Below are 18825 nucleotides of genomic sequence, written 5' to 3'. Positions count from 1 at the left end.
CTTTTTAATAGACGCTTTTGGATGATCTACAGGGAAAAGGCTTGGAGAGGTGTGTTTCTGACAAGCCAGAAAGTCATCTGCACTACAAGGGACTTTGTTTAACTCTTTTTTTTTTTTTTTTTTTTTTTTTTTTTTTCCTGGAAGGAGGGGGATTCTTCATTTTTCGCACTTAATGTTTTTCTGAAAACTTCACTGAGATTGTCCCCTTGCACCAGCCTGGACTAATGGATTACCACCTGCTTGGACTAATTTTATCTTTTCTCTTCAATGGCACAAAGGTCTTAGCCGGTTACCCAATTTGGTGGTAAGATTCCTTCCCCCCCTTCCCTCTTTCTATGATTGATTAATGAATTAATTAATTATTAGCTATGGGATTTGTGTGTATGCGTGTTCCTTCCTTTTCACCCTTCGCCCTGCTGAGCTGGCCACGACTGCATGTTTGATTCTAAGCATAATTTCTTCAGATTTGACCAGTAATTAATGAAAAGTTTGGGGGTTATTTTTAAGGGGCAATGTCTAGGTTTCCTTTTGCGCAAATGGAGTCTTCCCCACCACTCTTAATTTCTCCATTTTCGTCACTGTAGCAATAGGCATTTGTTTTAGATGTAAAAGGATGCGGTTTTATTTTCTTGTGCAATAGGAATTTTGTCTGTTGTATGACTGTGTAGCAGGTATTTTCTTCCTTTCCATTAGACTGTGATCAATCCTTTAAAAAAAAATTTTAATTCTATTTTCTTTTTGGCTGCTGCAGTTTTTGGACTTCTTTCTCTTCTTTTGTTGTATTCTGTCATGTGAATTTAGTCCGGCAAATAAGCTGAGAACGCAAATGGCACCTGAGAAAATATTCATTAGTAAAATTCCTCAAAGATGGATTTTCTTCTTTTTAATTATGGAGATGTCACTTATTTCCTTGCACCAACAATAAAAATAATTTTAAAAAGAATTGTTTATATCTTATAATGTGGCTGATAAGAAACCTGAGTTACTTATTTTAAAAATAAATATAACAGTATGCAAATAACTATATTAACAAAATTTAATTGGAAGCACTTTAGAACAAAAAACACGGAATAAAACATTTCAGGTCATTTAAACCCAGCAGACAGCGAGTTGCATAACAGAATATTTCAGTTAATTTCTCTCTTTATCATGTAGGATTTCTCATTGGAATATATCTTGTTAAGTTTCTGTATGTGCCAGGTAGGGGCTGTAAGCCTAATGATCCGTAGGGCAAAGAGGGAGATGTTGGAATTTGGTGCTACTGAGATTCTTGGGTTATTTTCGCCTTTCCAGAAAAGTCTTTTTTTTTATTACTGAATTAGATCCTTTCAGTGCCAACATGGAGATGGCAAGAAGTAGGTGGGAGTGAACTTGGAAATGGACTGCCATGTCTGGGAATATTTAGAAATCAGAAGGGAAATGCCAAATTTTTTTTAATAATCCGCTTATTACTGTGGACTTTGAGAATGAAAACGTGCAGTTCCAGTAGAGAAAGACTGAGAATACAATGAGAAGTCCACGCTCAGAAAGCATTTAAAAGCTACGCAGGTTCATGAAATGGCTAAATCACAGCATGTTTTCCTGAAGAATTAAATTATTTCCTCACCCTGAGCGTGGCTGCCTAACTTCAGGATCTAAGCCTGGGGCAGGGGAGCCTACTGAAATATAGACAGCATCACTGTCTCCTTTTCTCCTTCATCTGGGTACCTGTGTGTCTGAACGGGGGTGTGCGGTGGGTTGTAGAACAGGCCAAAATTGCATGGCTGGATCTGAAGGCAAGAATCTGCATGGAGCCATGGTACCTTGCTGTGCCATCAGCTCTCCCAGGGTCTCACCAGCTCCTGACCTGCCTCAGGCTTTGATATAAATGGGGATTTAATGCCTGTATCAAGGACAGTTTCAACTCTCAGAGCGAGGAACCAAAATCTTCTTGACGAAAAGGTCTGTTTTCTAACCCATGAAGCAAAAAAATCCCTGCGAGCAAAATGTCTCTCCCTGTTTTCAGGAGAAGACACTGCAGACAGGTGTCTGCCCCATGTCCTTGCCTTCTCCAAAATCCCTACAAGTTCACCCAAAATGAACAATACAGAGGACATGTAAGACAGAAACAACAGGGGCATGGCAAGCAGCATCCATGGGAAAGGACAGAGTCGAACAAGCTCTCTGCAGAATTTCGTTCAATAGATCCGCATCCTGCATATTTTTTGGAGATTCTGGCAATACCAAAGTGCCATAGAGTCTCCGCGGCACTGAAGGGGTGTGATGAGATGCCCCACATAGGGTTGAGTGGCTATCAAAAATGGCATAGGGTTTTAGAGTTTTCTTGAAGGCTGAGGGAGCAGAAGGGCAGAAATATCTGGGCCAGGGCTCCCTGACTGCTCAGGCAGAGACAATGGTTCCCACAGCACACAAAATTAAATATCTCCTTCAGTCCCACTGAAGGCTTTGAATATCTGCTCTGTGGAGCTGAGATCTTATGCACAGTGTGCTCTAACATAATGTGATATATACTCTTAAAAAGGAATCCTTTCCAGTTGTCTTCCTGATCCTCCGATCTTTAGGCAGGCACAGAGCAGACTTTGGGGGATGAGTCCCACTTGCAGGGTTCAACACACCTCAAAAGAGGGGGAGGGAAGCAAAGATGGGGCACAGCATCAGCCCATTCCCCTGCGCTGGGCTCCTGCACCCCTCCAGGCCAGGCTGGACCGGAGATCATCAGTGCTTCCTTATCCTCAGCTAAACCCATCTCCACTAAATAGGAGGCCTTCAGGAAGACTGTTCATCTTTCAGGACCCCAAGACTGCTGACAGATAGTGTCCCGTCCTGCTGGTGCAACATTTCTGGGTATTTTTCTACTGTATAAGGGATATTTTGGTAGCAAAAGCAAAACAGATCATTTCTGCTTTGGGGCATAAAAGGGAAAAACATTTATTCCTCTAGTGGGGAAGAAGTACCTGAATGCGCACAAGGAAGAGAAGTGCAATGAGAATGGGGTCTCAGCACCTTGTAAATGGGTTTAGGGGTGGCTGGAACAATCCGGCTGCTCCACAGTGCAGTCAGACAATGCCGGTAAGCACATCGATGACAGTGCGGTGCAAGGGATAAAAGCAAAAAGATGAAGTTGCTGAGGGTTGGCACTGAGTTGTATTTTTATTGGGGTGCCAGGGAAGGATGCTGACCAACTGGTTATATTATCTGGAGAGAGCATAACTCAACAGCAACCCTCCAGCTTGCACACCATCATTTTGGAGGGTGGATCCTGCCCTTGGCCTCAGTGGTGAAACGTTATATGCAAGGCAGTGAGGCTTAAGCCATCAGGTCTTGGCATGGGGAGCAGTCTGGACAGACGGCATGCAAAGGGAAGGACTTTGCAGTGCAAATACAGATCTGCAGTGTCCAGGCTCGCTGGTGGCAGCGGGAAGGTGGAGCCACTGGGCTGCAAAGCCAAGAGGGGGGGTTGCAGTCCAGCCTGTTTGGTTGCTAGCAACTCCCTGACATCATCCTGTCCCCGACCAACCAGCATTTTCCCAGGCAATGCCTGAGCAAGGTCCGGGGTAGCACAGCCTGTAGATGTAACCTTCAGTGAGCAGGGGTGGTATTTTGCCATAGGTCCCACATGCCTCCATCCTGTTACAGCAGTGAAAAGGAACAAATGGGGCACAGATGGGAAAAGGTCATCTAAATGCTGCCTGCGAGAGTGCTGGCAAGAGGAGCTGAAGCCAACAAAAGCTGCCTCAGATACGTGTCCAACACTTATGCTGTCTGGGTTACTGCTGCTAAAAGAGAGGCAGAGACGGAAGAGATAGAGAGATGTGGTGAGGCCATGGAAACCAGGACTACTGCTCTTCCTGATCCTTCAGGGATGGCATGGATGGAAGAAAAGTGGGCAGTGGGGCCGTGGCTAGCACCCCAGCCCCACAGGCAGCAGTCATGGGTCATGCCAGCAGCCTGTTTAGGTGCCAACAGAAGGGATGGTGGTGACACCAATCACACCGGCAGTCATTTTTTTAATCCCAAATATCTTATTGACAGCACGGATAACAAAACATGTCTGAGTCATTGGGGCTGGGAGGGATCAAGGTATGAAAGACTGCTCAATGCAGTGTATAGCCAGACTGATGGAGGGGCCCAGAGCTTTCTGGTATGTCCTGAGAGAATTTAGATTAATGTCTAGCCCATGGCCAGAGCTGTGTCAGTGCAGGCCAACAGAGATATTGTGGCCCAGGAAGCAACTGGAAACCACTCCCAGGATGCTAATACACGTGCAGGGGCTGAAAAAGACAATCAGGGAGACAGCTCCACTCATGAACTGAGAAGAAACAAAAAATGCTTTCCTCTTTCATGAGCATCATTCACCAAGAAGTCTTGGAAACCTCTGGTGTGCCACTGGCCTGGAGAAAGGAGCCAGATTTGAAGTCATTAGTGTAAACAGGGAGTAAAACATTCAGCCCCACTTCTCTCACCATTCCTCAAGACATAGTATTAATAGGTCACTGCCCGTAACTATGACTCTCACCAAGTGCATCTTCCCATGCAGCATTCATTGGCCTCTAAGCAGATGACTTGGCAACTGGACGAATGGCTTTGTCCATCATATGTTATTAAATTTTATTTCTATCCCTCGGAAAGGTTTTCAGGGGAAGCTTTGGCAGCTGACTGAGGATCCCAGTGGCCTTGGGCCCCTAGGAAGATGCAGATAGAAACTTAAAAACATGTTCTCACTGGTCCCACGGTAGCTTCCTCCTTAGGAAAAACCTGTGAGTTTCCTGTATTAGGAAACAACCGTTTGCATGTAGGTGTAGTCTGAGGTGACATGCAACTTGTCTTTTTTAGCTTTCAGTGTCTCACCTTGCTGGAATGAATGGGAGACGTCATTCTCTTCGCAGTCTTGTTTTTTTCATTTTCTGAAGGTTCAAAACATTTATATCCTATAGTCTGTGTTTTGTTATAGGCATGCGGCCCTTAAAGCTTTATTCAAAAGGAATAAAATTGCAGTGCAACATCAGACTACGAGAGTGGATTTCCTGATGCAAATCCAGCTGCTGTAGCACTACAAAGGAAGAAAAAGACTCCACTGTAATTTTCCTACAGCTTAAAATGCAGCCAGTTCTGGGGAAAAATTACTAAGATAATGATGGAGTTCGTCAGTGACAGAGCTGACGGCTTTTACCGTGCAAGCCCAGAGGTGCTGCTCTGGCTCCTGGTCTGGCACACGAAGCCAGAGCACCTCCACCAGCAGCCTGCACTGTCACGTGAAGCTCTGTACTGGAAGAGCTGATGCATAAACCACACGTCGCCTTCTGCTGACGCTGCTGGAGGGCTGTTAACACCCGCCAGTGGCTGGTGGGTAATGCCGCAGACTGCTGCCCCTAGATGTGTCAAAGCTTGCCTGCCAGAGCTGTAGGTGAAGCTACCTGGGGATTGCAGTGAGGCCAGAGGTAGTGAGAAGAGATGCTGGGGTGATGTGAGGCTGCTCATGAAAACAGCTGTCAATAACTAAATGGCCACAAGCATTCAGGATCTTGTGGTTCTAAAGGTCATCTTCAGCATTTTCCGCAGCCAGGCATGGCCCATGGGAATCCATGTCACCACACTGCCAAATAGGATGGTTAGTCCATGCCATGAAAGCAAGAGCTGTCCACAGTCAAGCTGGAATTCAGATTCATTGTCTGTCCTGTACAGCAAACACACATGGGCAGCCCTAATCGTCGCCAGACGAGAGCTTCTGAGGATGTGCAGCCTTGTGAACCTCAAAATACTCCAGGTCTTGGCAGTGTGTTAACATGGCCAGGTAGCATCTCTTGTCAGTTTTCTCTCTCCCCTACGAGGCAGAGTGCAGTGCAGTGGAGTCCTGAGTTTGGTAACTGCTTCAAAATGCTGCTAGAACACAACAGTAAAGAGCAATAAGAAATGTACACATTTCCCTAAATATCAGAAAGCCTCATTCCTTCAAAAACTAACCACTCATGTCTCCTGGAGCATCCCAGCCCCAGGGATCCACTCTGTCCTGCGGGGCCAACACAAGCCTGGAGCCAGATGAACATAAGGAGAAGGGCTCTGACTCGCATAAAGACTTAAAAGTGTTTCTGCCCTTAAGCCAGAAATCTCTGTTACCATTCTTGTAACTAAATTTAGAAGTAAATTTAAGTGGTCACAAAGTGCTTTTAAGAGGCTGTTTAATTGCAAACTGATTGCCTTTCTTTTGAATCCTTCGTTAAAAGCAGCATTTGACAAAATGAAGCACCTGCCTAAGGGACCCCATGCAATAGCACTGGACATTCAGGGGGGACTTCTGGCCACCTTGTACTCTTAGCTCAGGGCTGGCTGTGGGGTGTTGGGGATGCTGGAGGCCACCAACGAGCAAATTCACATACCAGCTGTTCTACGTGCTGACTTGCTTCCCCAGCTATATGTCAACACTCAGCTTGATGTGATCAGGTAGACACTTCACATCCCACCAACACAGTTGTGTGTATGCAAGCAGGGAACTGGTGACGGTGGTTACCAGCGCGAATATGAACCCACAGTTGTGTTCATCTCAAACAAAATGAAGGGCGTGCTGGGGTACATTGGGAGGAGGACTGTGAGCAGCAGATTGAGGGCAGCTGTCCTCCTCCACGCGGCATTCGGGGCACTCGTAATACTCTGTTGATAAGTGCCCCCCTGTCCCCAGCTCAAGAGGGGTATAGGGAAACTGGAGAGTGGCCAGTGGATGCTTCTAAGAGAGTAAGGATCTGGGGCACATGGCTCACCGGAAAAGGTGGTGGGACCTGGGCTCATTTAGTCTGGCCAAGAGGAGACTGAGGACTGTTCAACAGCAGCCTATGGCTTCTTGAAGGGCTCTTACAAATATGATAGAGCCAATCTTTTCTCCATAGTGCCAGACAATATAGCAAAGGGCAATTGCCACAAGTTGGGACTTCAAAGGTTCATGCTTGCACAAAGAGACCCTCCTTGCTCCAGGGTGGTGTGGCCCAGAGCCAGGTGCCCATGGTGGTGAGGAGGTTCCCTCCTTGGACTTTTGCAGGACTCAACTGCATGAAGCCCTGGCCACCCTGGGCCGGTGCTGAGGAGTGTCCTACTCTGAGCAGGTGCTCGGACTAGAGACCTCCAGGGATCCTCTCAGCTGTCATTTCTCTGACTGTGATACACCCTTTGCTGAGGCCAACAGCAGTGCTACAAAAGATGCAAAGTGTTAGGTTCTGGATTACTCAATCCCCAGCGTATGTCTAACGGGCAGTGGGACCTTCATTAGGACCCTGAATACAACTAAGCAGCTCTCATCCATGTGACAGCCCAAGGCTTACGATAGCAACATACAGCCCAATACACACATATCCTCAGAGGACATGACTCTAAGGTCACTAAATCACTTCTGACTTCTAAATTACACTTCCATGATTTAGCTGACCCTGAGGGCACATGATTTCCACTGCTGTCCTGGAGGCCCAGTGAACAGTGCCCACATACTCACCAGGGCTGGTGACCAGGAGGTAGAATGTTACCTTCCACCTGACATTGGTGACAGGGTCTCAGCGATGCTCATCAGGCCTTTCCACTGCCAAGTCAAACAGTTCAACATAAACTAGTGCCTGGATTTTGTATGGAAAGGCAGGAAAATATCCAAGCAGCCAGTTTTAAAGAACTAAAAAGCGAACCTCAAATATGAAATAATAAAAATTAAAGAATTGTGCTGTGTATTGAAAATATGCAGATATAATGCACAGCACTTTCAATTATCTCTGTCGTATTCAACTGAAAAATGTCTTCCTCTGATGTGTGCTGCAAATCTCAATTTCTAAGGCTCACCAGGAGATAGGCCAGCCATCTAGAAATACACCTCATCTACTGTTCAGACAGAGAAACTGTTGGCCCATCTGCCAACAGAAATCTCATTGCGAAGAGTGCCGTACCCCTCTTGCATCATGAGAACCAAGCTGCCTTAATCAGTATATGCTTAACATACAAAAATCATAGTCAGTTGGGTTGACAATGGTATTTGTTTAGATATGTCTCACTGCTAACACTCTCTTAGCCTTGTAGATCCGATTTGCATGACTTGTGTAGAGCCAAAGCAGTATCTATGGCAATTTGGCTCAACTTGAGCCTGTTTTGAAATTTTTGCCAGGCCTGAGTGAAACATCCCAGGCACATCTAGTAGGAGGCTTAGCATCTACTACTTGCTGTCTTCCCACTGACCAGTGTTTGGCTGGTTTTAATATATGACAGCATATCAAATATGGAACATTTCTGAGCATTAAAATAGAAAGAATTCTGGATTCAGAGTCCAGCCATTCGGCAATGTGGACACACCCAAAGTCCTTGATGAAAGTCAAGGCCTCTGTGCATCCAAGAAATACTTCTGAGTAGCTATTATCATTTTTACAACATTATGAAGTTCATACCAAAGGCTTTTTGAAGATTAATATGTGGATTTTATTTGTGTCCATATGGATAGGATCGTGTCTCAGGAGATAATGGTCAAACCTGGAAATAAAAATCCAGTAGGGTGGCATTCCTTCTTTGTTAAGCACGGTCTTACTCTCAGTTTCCTAAAGGCCATGGCACTAAATGGAGCTTGTAGTGGAAATTGTACCCTCCCTGGCATAGCTCGACAAGGTTCTAAGGTACTTCTCAAAATAGTAATCTATGGCAAGAGAATTGTGATGGGATTTCTCTCCCAGAAAGGTAGGATCCTACTGTATGCACAGTCTGCTGCTGATGGAAAAACGCTACCTCTCTGTAAGGTAGACCTCCAGAAAGTCTATCCAGGGTCTGATCTTGGAAAGGATGAAATCACCTGCTCTTTCCTCTATCAGTAGATGGAGCCACCCAATGACACCTATTTTCCACTGGCTGTTGTTAGGATGAGACAAATCTGATGTTCACCAGCTCCTGCATATGTCCCTAATCTCATTCTTCTTCAGTTCCCAGTGTCACTGAGTGGATCAATCAGTGATTTTCCAAAAGGGTCTGAAATGGGAAGGATTTGTCAGGAACTTGGCTGTATAATTTACATATCCCATATATAGACAGCTATAGCTCATGTTCCTTAAATTACTCAAAGTTTAATTTCAGCCTTCTTTTGGCAGATGCAATCTTGTTTTTGCTGACCTGATCTGAGGCTCATTTTGTATCTACAAATGGAAGTGTTTTAATATTACTCAAGTTTGGAGGTAATATTATAGCCGTACTGAATGTAATGAAAACCTTCTGATATAGGGGGTATCAGGTGATATTATTTAAGGTTGTTTAGTGGAAGTTTCAGGATAAAGACCATATCAGGAGTGTGACATGGTGAAAACCACAGCTCAGGACCAACCATGGGGCACAGGCTGAGAAATGTTGTGTTATGATTAACACTGAGTGCCTTTTTAACGCTGTCTGTGCATTGACTGCATGTGAATTTATAGCTTTTCCTATGACAATACCTGGAAAGAAAGCTTAGGATTAGGCATATCTTGAGAGTCCCCACCTCTTCCGGTCCAGGAGCACTGTGTTTCTTACTATTTACTCTGACCAGGAGTGTAGCCAGGACTCCTTAAAAATTCCAAACTAACCCCAAAGCAGAAGGTATTTGCAAACCACTGGGTGAGACAGTGGTCCTTTACAAATACATCTTGTCTCCCTTGTCGAACACAGTACCCCAGCTAGAGGATGCCTGTTTCCAGACCATCCACCCATCCAGCATATTTAGTAGACAGATAGGCTAGTGCCGATGCAGGTTAGTCAAGAAAACCTCCACCGTCACCTAAGAAAGAAACTGTGAGCCATCCTTGGCTGGAAGGGCTTCTACTGCCCAGGCTTGAAAAATGGAATGTTTACCCTGTAACAACAAAAATGTTGATCACCAGGCCTGTTAGTGTAGCTGCTTTGCCATCTTTGAAAACCTGAAAGAACTATGCTTTGATAAGCAAATTTGCTATGATAAAGGAGCCAAACTCTTTCTAATTCCTTTTCTAAAGATAGGTTTCTTGATTTGCTAATTTGCTAATTTGTCTTTTTCACAATTCTCTGAACCTGTCTGGTTTTAATTAATCTTACAAATCTAATCGAGTCTAACTGGCACCTTTCCCAGTACTTGCACCTTTCATTTTTGAATGAGAAACACTTTCCCTGAGCCACTCTAGCATCACATTGGCTCAGACACTGGAGATCTTCCTCCAGCTTTTCAACAAATAGACCCTCTGAGTTTAAAACAGAAAGGGTTGGTGTTAGCTGATAAACTCTTGATTTTTTTTATTCTGATCCCATTTCTATGTCTCATAGTCATCTAGTTTTCCTGTAGCTACTTTCTAGCAATTGTGAAGAATTATAATTAGGAAATTTGCAGTGATCCTTGAAAACTGTCACAGGGGTTTTTCACAGCTCCGGTGGAGTCTCTAAGTTACTCCTTATTCCTCTCCTCCCACTGGAGATACCTGCAGTGCAGGTGGCTTCACCTTAGCTAGTTGCCTCACAGACAATGGCACATCTGCAGCATGGGCTTTACTTGCAGAGGTCTAAAGTAAGACGAGTGCTTATTTTGCTCCTTGGACTACGGGGGCCAACCAGGACAACGGTCTCAGCTGAATATCTGCAGTCCATCAGATGACTCCCATCATCTGCATGTACAATACAGTTGGGTCCAGACTTATCTGCAAACCTCACAAAATTATTTATTTTCTTGTAGGAATTACTGTTTCAGCCTCCAGCCCAGATTTCAGCCAATACACAGATATCCCATGCCTCAACCATGCAATTCTCCTTTCACTGATCTGTTTTTCACCTGATTTCCTAATACATGCTTCCCATGATTGCTGATGCTTTCAATAGTTACATTTTTCTTTTGTTTTCATTGTTGCAAAAGATTTTCATTTGTCTTTTTCAATTCTAATTGATTATTGCATTGTATTGGCTCTGGTCTCATTATCTTTTGTAACATCCAAATCACCTTTAATAAATTTTTAATGAAATCCATCTGATTTCTGTTTAACAAGCAGTTTATGTAGTCCACTGGGTTACGGTTAGCTGTATATTTTCACTTTTCATTTCAGTTTGCTCATTTTTCCTCTAAATCTCCTAAAAATAAGATCTCCAGAAATGAAGATCTCCTTTGTGGCTTTGTGGGGCATGGCCTATTGCTTCTGTTTGGTTAATTAAGAAAGCTGAAAGAGCCTGGGAGCTGATATAAACCCTTACAGAAAGGGAGCCTTTGCTTCAAACTAAGGCAACAGTGGTGCAATGTTCAGGATCACAGTTTTAGAGATTTAAGTTCTACCAAACCCCCCGAAGGAGTCTTACCCCATGTCCGCTGCTGAGGCCACACCTGCAGACTTCACAGCCTTATCATGACTGGTAGTCTCATACCTTGGGGGCAACCCTTATTCAATCTTTGATCAGATAAATGAAAGCTTGCACAAAGGCACTACAAGGAGAGTTAGAAACAGCCAGACAACAGGGAGACACACTGGGGACAGTGCTATCATCTACAGGTTAAATGGTCTAGTTCTTGAAGTTCTTGAATATCAGTCTTTTATACCCAGAGGACACAGATGAGTGTCCCCAGATGTTCAGAAATTATGTTACTCCGTTTAGCTCTGCTGTTTATAAATGCAGCTGTTTCCAAAGCCAAGGTGGCATCTCCTTCCATACCACTAGTACTAACGCTACTCTACTTACCTGCACAGCAATAATTACTTTTGTTTAGTCCAATCCAGGTAGCCTGGCTCAATACAGCATCCATGATCTTAATGGTCTATGAGTCCTGTGTCTTTGGTGTCCAGCTCTGCCTGAGTTTTAGTTGTGCTTCTCTCTTACTCTATGCAGCCCAGCAGTCCTGTAATCCAGCATCCAGAAAGCTGGACTGTGAAACATGCATGGTTTGGTGACAGCTGGTGATGCTTGTGCATGGATTAGCTTTCGGTGGAGAAAACACTTGAGTTCTACTTTGAACCTTGAGACCTTGGCTATCAGATGTGTGTTGGTTTTGCTGCATGGGTGGAAACCATACATGAACTGGAAGAACATCTTTCTGACGTGGTTTTGAATATCGTGAATTCAAGGCTTGCTGGGAACCCATGAGAAATGAACAATTGGTTGTAAAAATTCTCCACAGACTACTGGAATAACTTACATTAAAAAACTTTTTGTAGGAAAAGATGTAGGTGTTCAAATAACATTTGCTTTGGGGTTGTGGTTTTAGCCTTTGTTTCTTGAGTCATATCAGGCTCCAGGGTATCACAAATGAATTTTCAGTAATAAGTCAACAGCCCAGTTCTGCCTGGCCTTACACATTATATCGCCATCCAGTTCCCCAAGATGCTTTGAACTCAGTTAAGCTCAATATAGCCAGTATTGGCCAGAAAAAAATGCCAGATCCCCAATAATTAAAAAGAAGAAATTTCTGGGCAAAATTTCTGGGCAATAATCAAATCTTTAAGAACAGATATAATTTTCTGGATTTATTCTTCTCTATTCCTGACCAAAAACTCTAGGAGGAAAGGATATTTCCCATTACTCCAAATGAGATTATTTGTTAAAAAATATGGAAAAGGTAAGTTTTTTTACATTGGTAAGGAGTTGGCAGTAGAGTTTTGCAGGGACACACACTGTCCAACATATTGAAAAGGACTGCAGTGGGGGAACAGTGATGTCAGGAAGTTTGCAAATGTAACACATTGCTCAGGATGGTCCAACATGAAGGTCACCACAGAAGACAGGAATGGATAACGTCCAACAGATAATAAAATGGCAGATTAATTGCAAATGACTGTGAAGTGATGCAAATTGGGAAAAGGATCCCCAACCTGCAGAATATTGATATAGGTTAAACTTCCTATTACAACCACCTTGGAAATGGACTTTATTATGAACAGTCCTTTGCAGTCCTTTGGTAGTTCAGTGCTCAGTAATCAACATGTAGGACTGTACAAAATCCACAAGCTTTGCACCTTGCTGTTCACTCAAGTGCCCAGATTTTTGGGAACATGTTGGTTGATAGGTGATAGAAAAAGTCTGTAAGGAGCTGTTGCTGGATTTGTTCTCAAACAAAAAAAAAAAATATCAGCATGTCATTATTTCAGTCCAAGGCTCATGCATCCTGCGATGTTTGCAATCTGATCATTGATTTCTAAAAAATGTTGTATAAAATGAGAAAAACACACAGACAAGCAAATAGCAACAAGGAAACAGAAGTGTTGAATGGCTTCAGAGGAGGAGACAATACTTAGATTTGCAGCTTGTAGAAAGATGAGTGAATCCAATATGGACGTTGCAGATCATGAATGATGACAAGAGTGTGCCTAGGAAAATATGTTTATTTCTCAGGATATAAGAACCTGTGTGGGTTAACCCAGGTAGGCAGCTAAGCACCACACAGCTGCTCACTCCCTGCCGACGGGATGGGGAGATAATCAGAAGGGTAAAAGTACTCATGGGTTGAGATAAAGACAGTTTAACAGACAAAGCAGAAGCTGCACGCACAAGCAAAGCAAAATAAGGAATTCATTCAGTACTTCCCATCATCAGGCAGGTGTTTAGCAGGGCTAAAAGCAGGGCTCCGTCATGTGTAACATGATGACACAGGAAGACAAACGCAGTAGCTCCAAAGGTCCCCACTTCCTCCTTCTTCCCCCAGCTTTTTGGTTGGTAATTTATCCCACAGCGCGGCCTCTTCAGCATGACTCACCTCCCCTGGTGACACTCCAGAACTTCTGCCTTCTGGCCAGTCTATGATCACTTCCAGGATTCCTGGGTCATCAGGGTTTCCCATTCAAGTCCATTGCATGATCAGTGCAACCCACTTACTCCATGTAGTGTCAGCTGCATGATGCATAGAGGAGACCCTCCCTTTGAACATCCAGCCCAGCGCAGGCAATCGAGGTGCCAAGAGGAGCTGTGCTTCAGTACCAACCACTTCTGAAGTGGCTCAGACCCCGTCACATGATGCTAATATGTCTTTTTCATTTGGAGGCTGTAAAGCTCATTTCTCACATCTTGTCCTGTCTGGACTGGCCCAAGGACTACCACATGAACTATCTCCTGTTTAATTTGTTCAAAGGCTTGTTGCTGCTCCTCAGTGAAATTATTTGCCCTTGAGTTTAAAATGAACTGAGAGAAGTGTGTAATTAGATTGTGGAACTTGTTCCCCGGAAGCACTGTGGAGGCTACCTATGCCATGGGATGAGAAGTGTCTTGGAGAAAATTGCTGAGAATCACTCCACAAGAAGTCCTTAAGCATGATAGTCCAGAGCTCAGCTTCTAACTCAGGAAATCCCACAACCCATCACTGCTGGAACCTGCATATGCTGGGCAAAGCCATCTTTTACCTTTGCCTTGTTTCTCATGTTGTTTCCCTATGTAGCTGAGATTACTTGTAAGGAGGCAGAACACTGGCTACATTGACCTTTGGAGCAGACCCAGTGTGTCAGCTGGTTCAATATTTTCTGCAATATTCATGGCAGTTTGTGTCTCTCATCTTTCCAGAGCCCAGGACCCCTCCTCTCTGAGTGCTGCTTCACTCTGCATGCCTTTTCTATATTATATCTGACATAAAACACTTTAATGGCCTCACATTGTGCCAGGGGAGGTTTAGATTGGGTATTAAGGAAAACTTCTTCACGGAAAGGGTTGTCAAGCATTGGCACAGGCTGCCCAGGGAAGTGGTTGAGTCACCATCCCTGGAGGTATTTAAAAGATGTGTAGATGTGGCACTTAGAGATATGGTTTAGTGGTGGACTTGGCAGTGCTAGGTTAACGGTTGGACTTGATGATCTTAAAGGTCTTTTCCAACCTAAACGATTCGATGATTCTAAGATCCAGTTCATCCAGATGAAACAGAACTAGGTGCCTTAGTCTCAGCTACACTGCCCAGGATGGGCAGAGCCAAGCTCAGTGCAAGACCACCCACAATCTCTTCCTAGGGCAGGGCATGTCCTTTTGGGGGAAACCTCTGGCTGTTTATAGGAGCAGAATCACCCCTGTTACCTTCTATCCTGGTCTCAGGGCACAGTGAAGAACTCTCCAAAGAGAGGCAGCGCAGGCACCCGTCTCAGATCACAACCCAAATTACGGGACAGCTGGGTGGATGTAGTAATTCTCATCCACGGTGTTCAGCTGGATGTTCCCATAATATCTGAGCATTTGGCAGATGCTTTTCAATGCCAAAGTCGGTGGCTCACAGCAGGTGATTTCCAGACAGTTGGCACTAACCACTTATTGAGGTTAGCCCCCACCAAGGCCTCTCCAAAGTGACACCCCAAACTGGAGGCATGTGGAGGGAGCTTGGCTGACCAACAAGGGGTGACCAGCATCCCTGCTGGCCTTAGTGAGGTCTCTTTTCCTTCCCTCCATTTCTGCGATGCTCCATTCTGGATTGAGTGTCCCATCACCTCCTCCTCCCTGGTAGGAAATGTTTCCCTCCATCAGAGCCAGCCTTGGGGAAGGAGGCAGGAAAGGAAGGCAGATCAGAGTGGTGGGTTATTCCTTTGCTGGGAATGCCTCGCAGGCAGGACTGGCAGTGGGAAGGTTGGTGAGGGGGCAGCAGCACCGACGAATGAGGTGACCTTGGTGGCACGCAGTGCGTATCCAAATCTACAGCCCTGCCAGGACTCACCGATTTGGAGCAAGCAAGTCTCCAAACAAATTTCAGCGTCTCTTTGGAGGAAAGGTTTTGCAGTGCTGAAAATCTTGCTGTGTTTATTACAGTCACAGCCTGGAAGCCTCCATTTGCATATGCAAATCATATGCATTTATGTAAATTCCCGGACGGATAATATTATCACAGTCCCTGCAGAATAGATTCTCTCCCATGGCAAATCACTTGATTGTGTTTTCTAAACTGAGAGTGACATTGCTTTGACCAGGCATTACTGAACATAACATTTATATCTGATACACAAAACAATAAAGGAGCCCAGTTCCTGGACACACACCCTTGTCAGCAACTTAATTCAGGCTGCGTTCATTAGGAAGAGAAGCAGACTCCAGCTCCCAAGCCCTGCCCCCCCATCCTTCCAGCATTTGCTGGCAAAGAAGTCAGAGCCGAACCGTGTGTGATGCCAAGACAAAGGGGTGGAGGCAGATGCCAAATCACTTTCAAGCCCATGACAGAGCCCTGAGTCACCCAAACCGGAGCAGCTCTCCCAGAATGGGCTCATCTTACAAAAGTGCTGTTGCTGCAGCAACACTAATCCACACGCCAGTGGGCAGAGAGATAATGTAAGAGATGCAACAGCAGATTCGTTTGCTCAACGCCATGCTCAGACAAGGGGAAATTCTGGTAATCTAGAGGAGTCTGCTTGCTCTGTTATGACGCTCTTTGTTGTGGGGACTCCTCAGGCAAAGGGCTTCTGACATTAGAGGGAACCGGTCTCAGTGCAGGCAAATGGCTCAGGTCTGACCCCACTCTGCTCTCTGGCTGGGCAATCCCACAAACCAAGCGAGAGGGGGGAACTTGGCAAAGCTCCCTTCGCTGTCTGGGCTGGGAGAGGGACTTCTCCACAAGGCCACTTGAGACCCTAAGGTCTGGTCTGAGGAGCTTGCAGGTCCTGTCCCCGATTCCTCCCTAGCAATCGCTCATGTCACCAGCAGGCTCCAAGGCCATCGGTGCTGCCGCAATGACCTCTCTCTGCACACCCCTCCTGTCCTGCTCTGCGCCGAGTGCTGCCTTGCTCCCACACTGCAGTAAGGAAGCTGCTTCTAGGTCCAGGCAGGCAGTGTTGTCACCATTACCAAAGCCTGGTAGGTGGGCTAATATGAAAAACATACGCAAATGTGAACATTGGCTGATTGGGTCAGTTGAGGAAAAACCTCAGGAAGTCACACAAGATTTGGGGAGGGGTTAATTGTGCCATTTGTGCCTCTTGCTGCCCCCTCACTCACCCCATGGTCAAGCAGGTGGGGAAAGCCAATTGTCCCACCAGTGGGGCTGGAATTGGCCTTTGCCAGGGCTCAGACTTGCCCAGCTCAGAAAGCAGAAGTAGGTCTGGGGAGGAAGCAGCAGTCACCCGACAATAAGGAAAAAGGACCACAAGAACAGAGTGGCTGCTGATGTGTTAGTGTGGAAGCACCAAGCATGGTGGATGTGGAGGTCAGGATCATGCAGAAAGAGACTGGCTTCAAGGGAGTAAAGGCAATATGGAGACTGCAAAGAGGGCTGACAGTAGCAAAGGACATGGGGCCATGCTGTCCCTTCAAGGACATGGGCAGGACAGCTGAGGATAAAGTACATCAAATGACTCGGGAGAGAAAAACAGAGCTGGGGAGACAGTTAAGCTTTAAAGGGAGGGGACATGGCTCATGACTCAAACACCAAGAGATGCATGGAGACCAGGAGGTAGAAAAAGCAATCTTTCAGTACCTGGAATAGGACTCGAAAGCAGAGGAGGAGGGGAAGAGATGGCTGGGAACAGAAAAGCAAAGGCGTGGGTGACATGAGAAGAGGAGGGACAGTTAAGATTACAGCAGGAGGCAAGAGGGTTGCAATGAGTAACAGGTCAAAGGGAAGGAGGAAAGTCCAGGGGTAGGAGGTTTATGGAGGAAGAAAGCTGTGACTGAGCGAAGGGATTGTGAATGGAAGATATTTTGGGGATGAGACATTCTCCCATCAGAAAGAGAATGGCTTTTAGGGTTGGATTTTCAACAGGTGATGTTGGGTTATAGAACCCAAATTGGAAACAAGAGGCTTTCTAGGCCAGGTGTTAAAAAAGCACAAGGTTAGGAAGTTTGAGATTTTTGCCTTGCCAATTCCCATCTCATTACTGACCAGGGAGGACACAGGAAAGAAAGAGAAGTGAGAGATGGAGAGGAAAGTAAGAAGAACGGCCCTAGCAGTTATGCTAGCTCTGGACAGACAGATGACAATTCCAGCTCCCAGCTGTGTAAGAAAGCTCAACCAGGCAAACGGGTAGGAGTGGTTGCAAGAATCACTGTCTTTGTGGCAATGGCATTCAAACCATCTAGTACATCCTTTTTCAGTCAGGCCTGTCCCAAAAGCCCCACAGCAATGCTTTTGGTCCTTCAGCATTAAATCCATGGTGTGTTGCCAAAGAACTAAATATTTAGTCACAGAATCAAGGAATAGCTGAGGCTGGAGGTGACCTCTGAAGATGATCTAGCTCAACCAGCCTGCTCAAAGCAGGGTCAGATAGAGCAGGTTGCCCAGGTCTGTGTCCATTTGAATTATGAGTCTTTCCAAGGATGAAGTCTCCACAAGCTCTCTAGGTAACCCGTTCCAGTGTTCAGCCACCCTCACAGTAAAAAAGAGTTTTCTTATGTTCAGACAGAATTTCATGTGTGTCAGTTTGTTCTCGTTGCCCCTTGTCCTGTCACTGCATACCACTCGGAGGAGTCTGGCTGCATCTTCTCTACTCTCTCCCACCAGTTATTTATACACATTGACAAGATCTCTCCAGGGCTTTCTCTTCCCTGGCTACACAGTCCCGGCTTTCACAGCCTCTCCTCATTACGGCAGATGGTCCAATCCCAAAACATCGTTGCTCCTCCATCAGCTGTACAGATGTTTCGCAGCTCCACACAGGCCAATGAGATCATTTAAATGTTCTTTAGTCCTCTTACCTACCCACACAACATCTAGGATTGCAAAGCAGGGCTAAGGGCTCACCTGCTGGACTCCTTTAACTCCATCCATTTCATGTCTCATCCTCTGAATCTGCTCTCTTCTTAACACAAAAGTCCCTTGTCGCCCAGAAGCTCAAATGCCACTGCACTTACCTGCATAATTTACCTGCACAAGCAATTGTGTGTGCAGAGATAGGGGTACTGTGGTGGTACTGACAGTGGTACCACCAAGAGTGGAACCCAACTCATCCCTGGGTGAGGCTG

General features: G+C 45.3%; 1 protein-coding gene across 1 annotated transcript in view; it reads left to right on the top strand.

The window, feature by feature from the left end:
* Positions 1-224: 224 nt before the first annotated feature.
* WNT3 (Wnt family member 3) overlaps positions 225-18825 on the top strand; it is a 50227-nt gene continuing 31626 nt past the window's right edge. Inside the window, exon 1 of the mRNA XM_075722701.1 lies at positions 225-304. Coding sequence (XP_075578816.1) covers positions 225-304 — 80 coding nt within the window. The remainder of the gene's footprint in view (positions 305-18825) is intronic.

Source organism: Pelecanus crispus, chromosome 18, assembly GCF_030463565.1.
Source record: "Pelecanus crispus isolate bPelCri1 chromosome 18, bPelCri1.pri, whole genome shotgun sequence".
Taxonomy (NCBI): domain Eukaryota; kingdom Metazoa; phylum Chordata; class Aves; order Pelecaniformes; family Pelecanidae; genus Pelecanus; species Pelecanus crispus.
The sequence above is the reverse complement of the archived record's forward strand: the minus strand, read 5'-3'. Positions and strand labels throughout refer to the sequence as shown.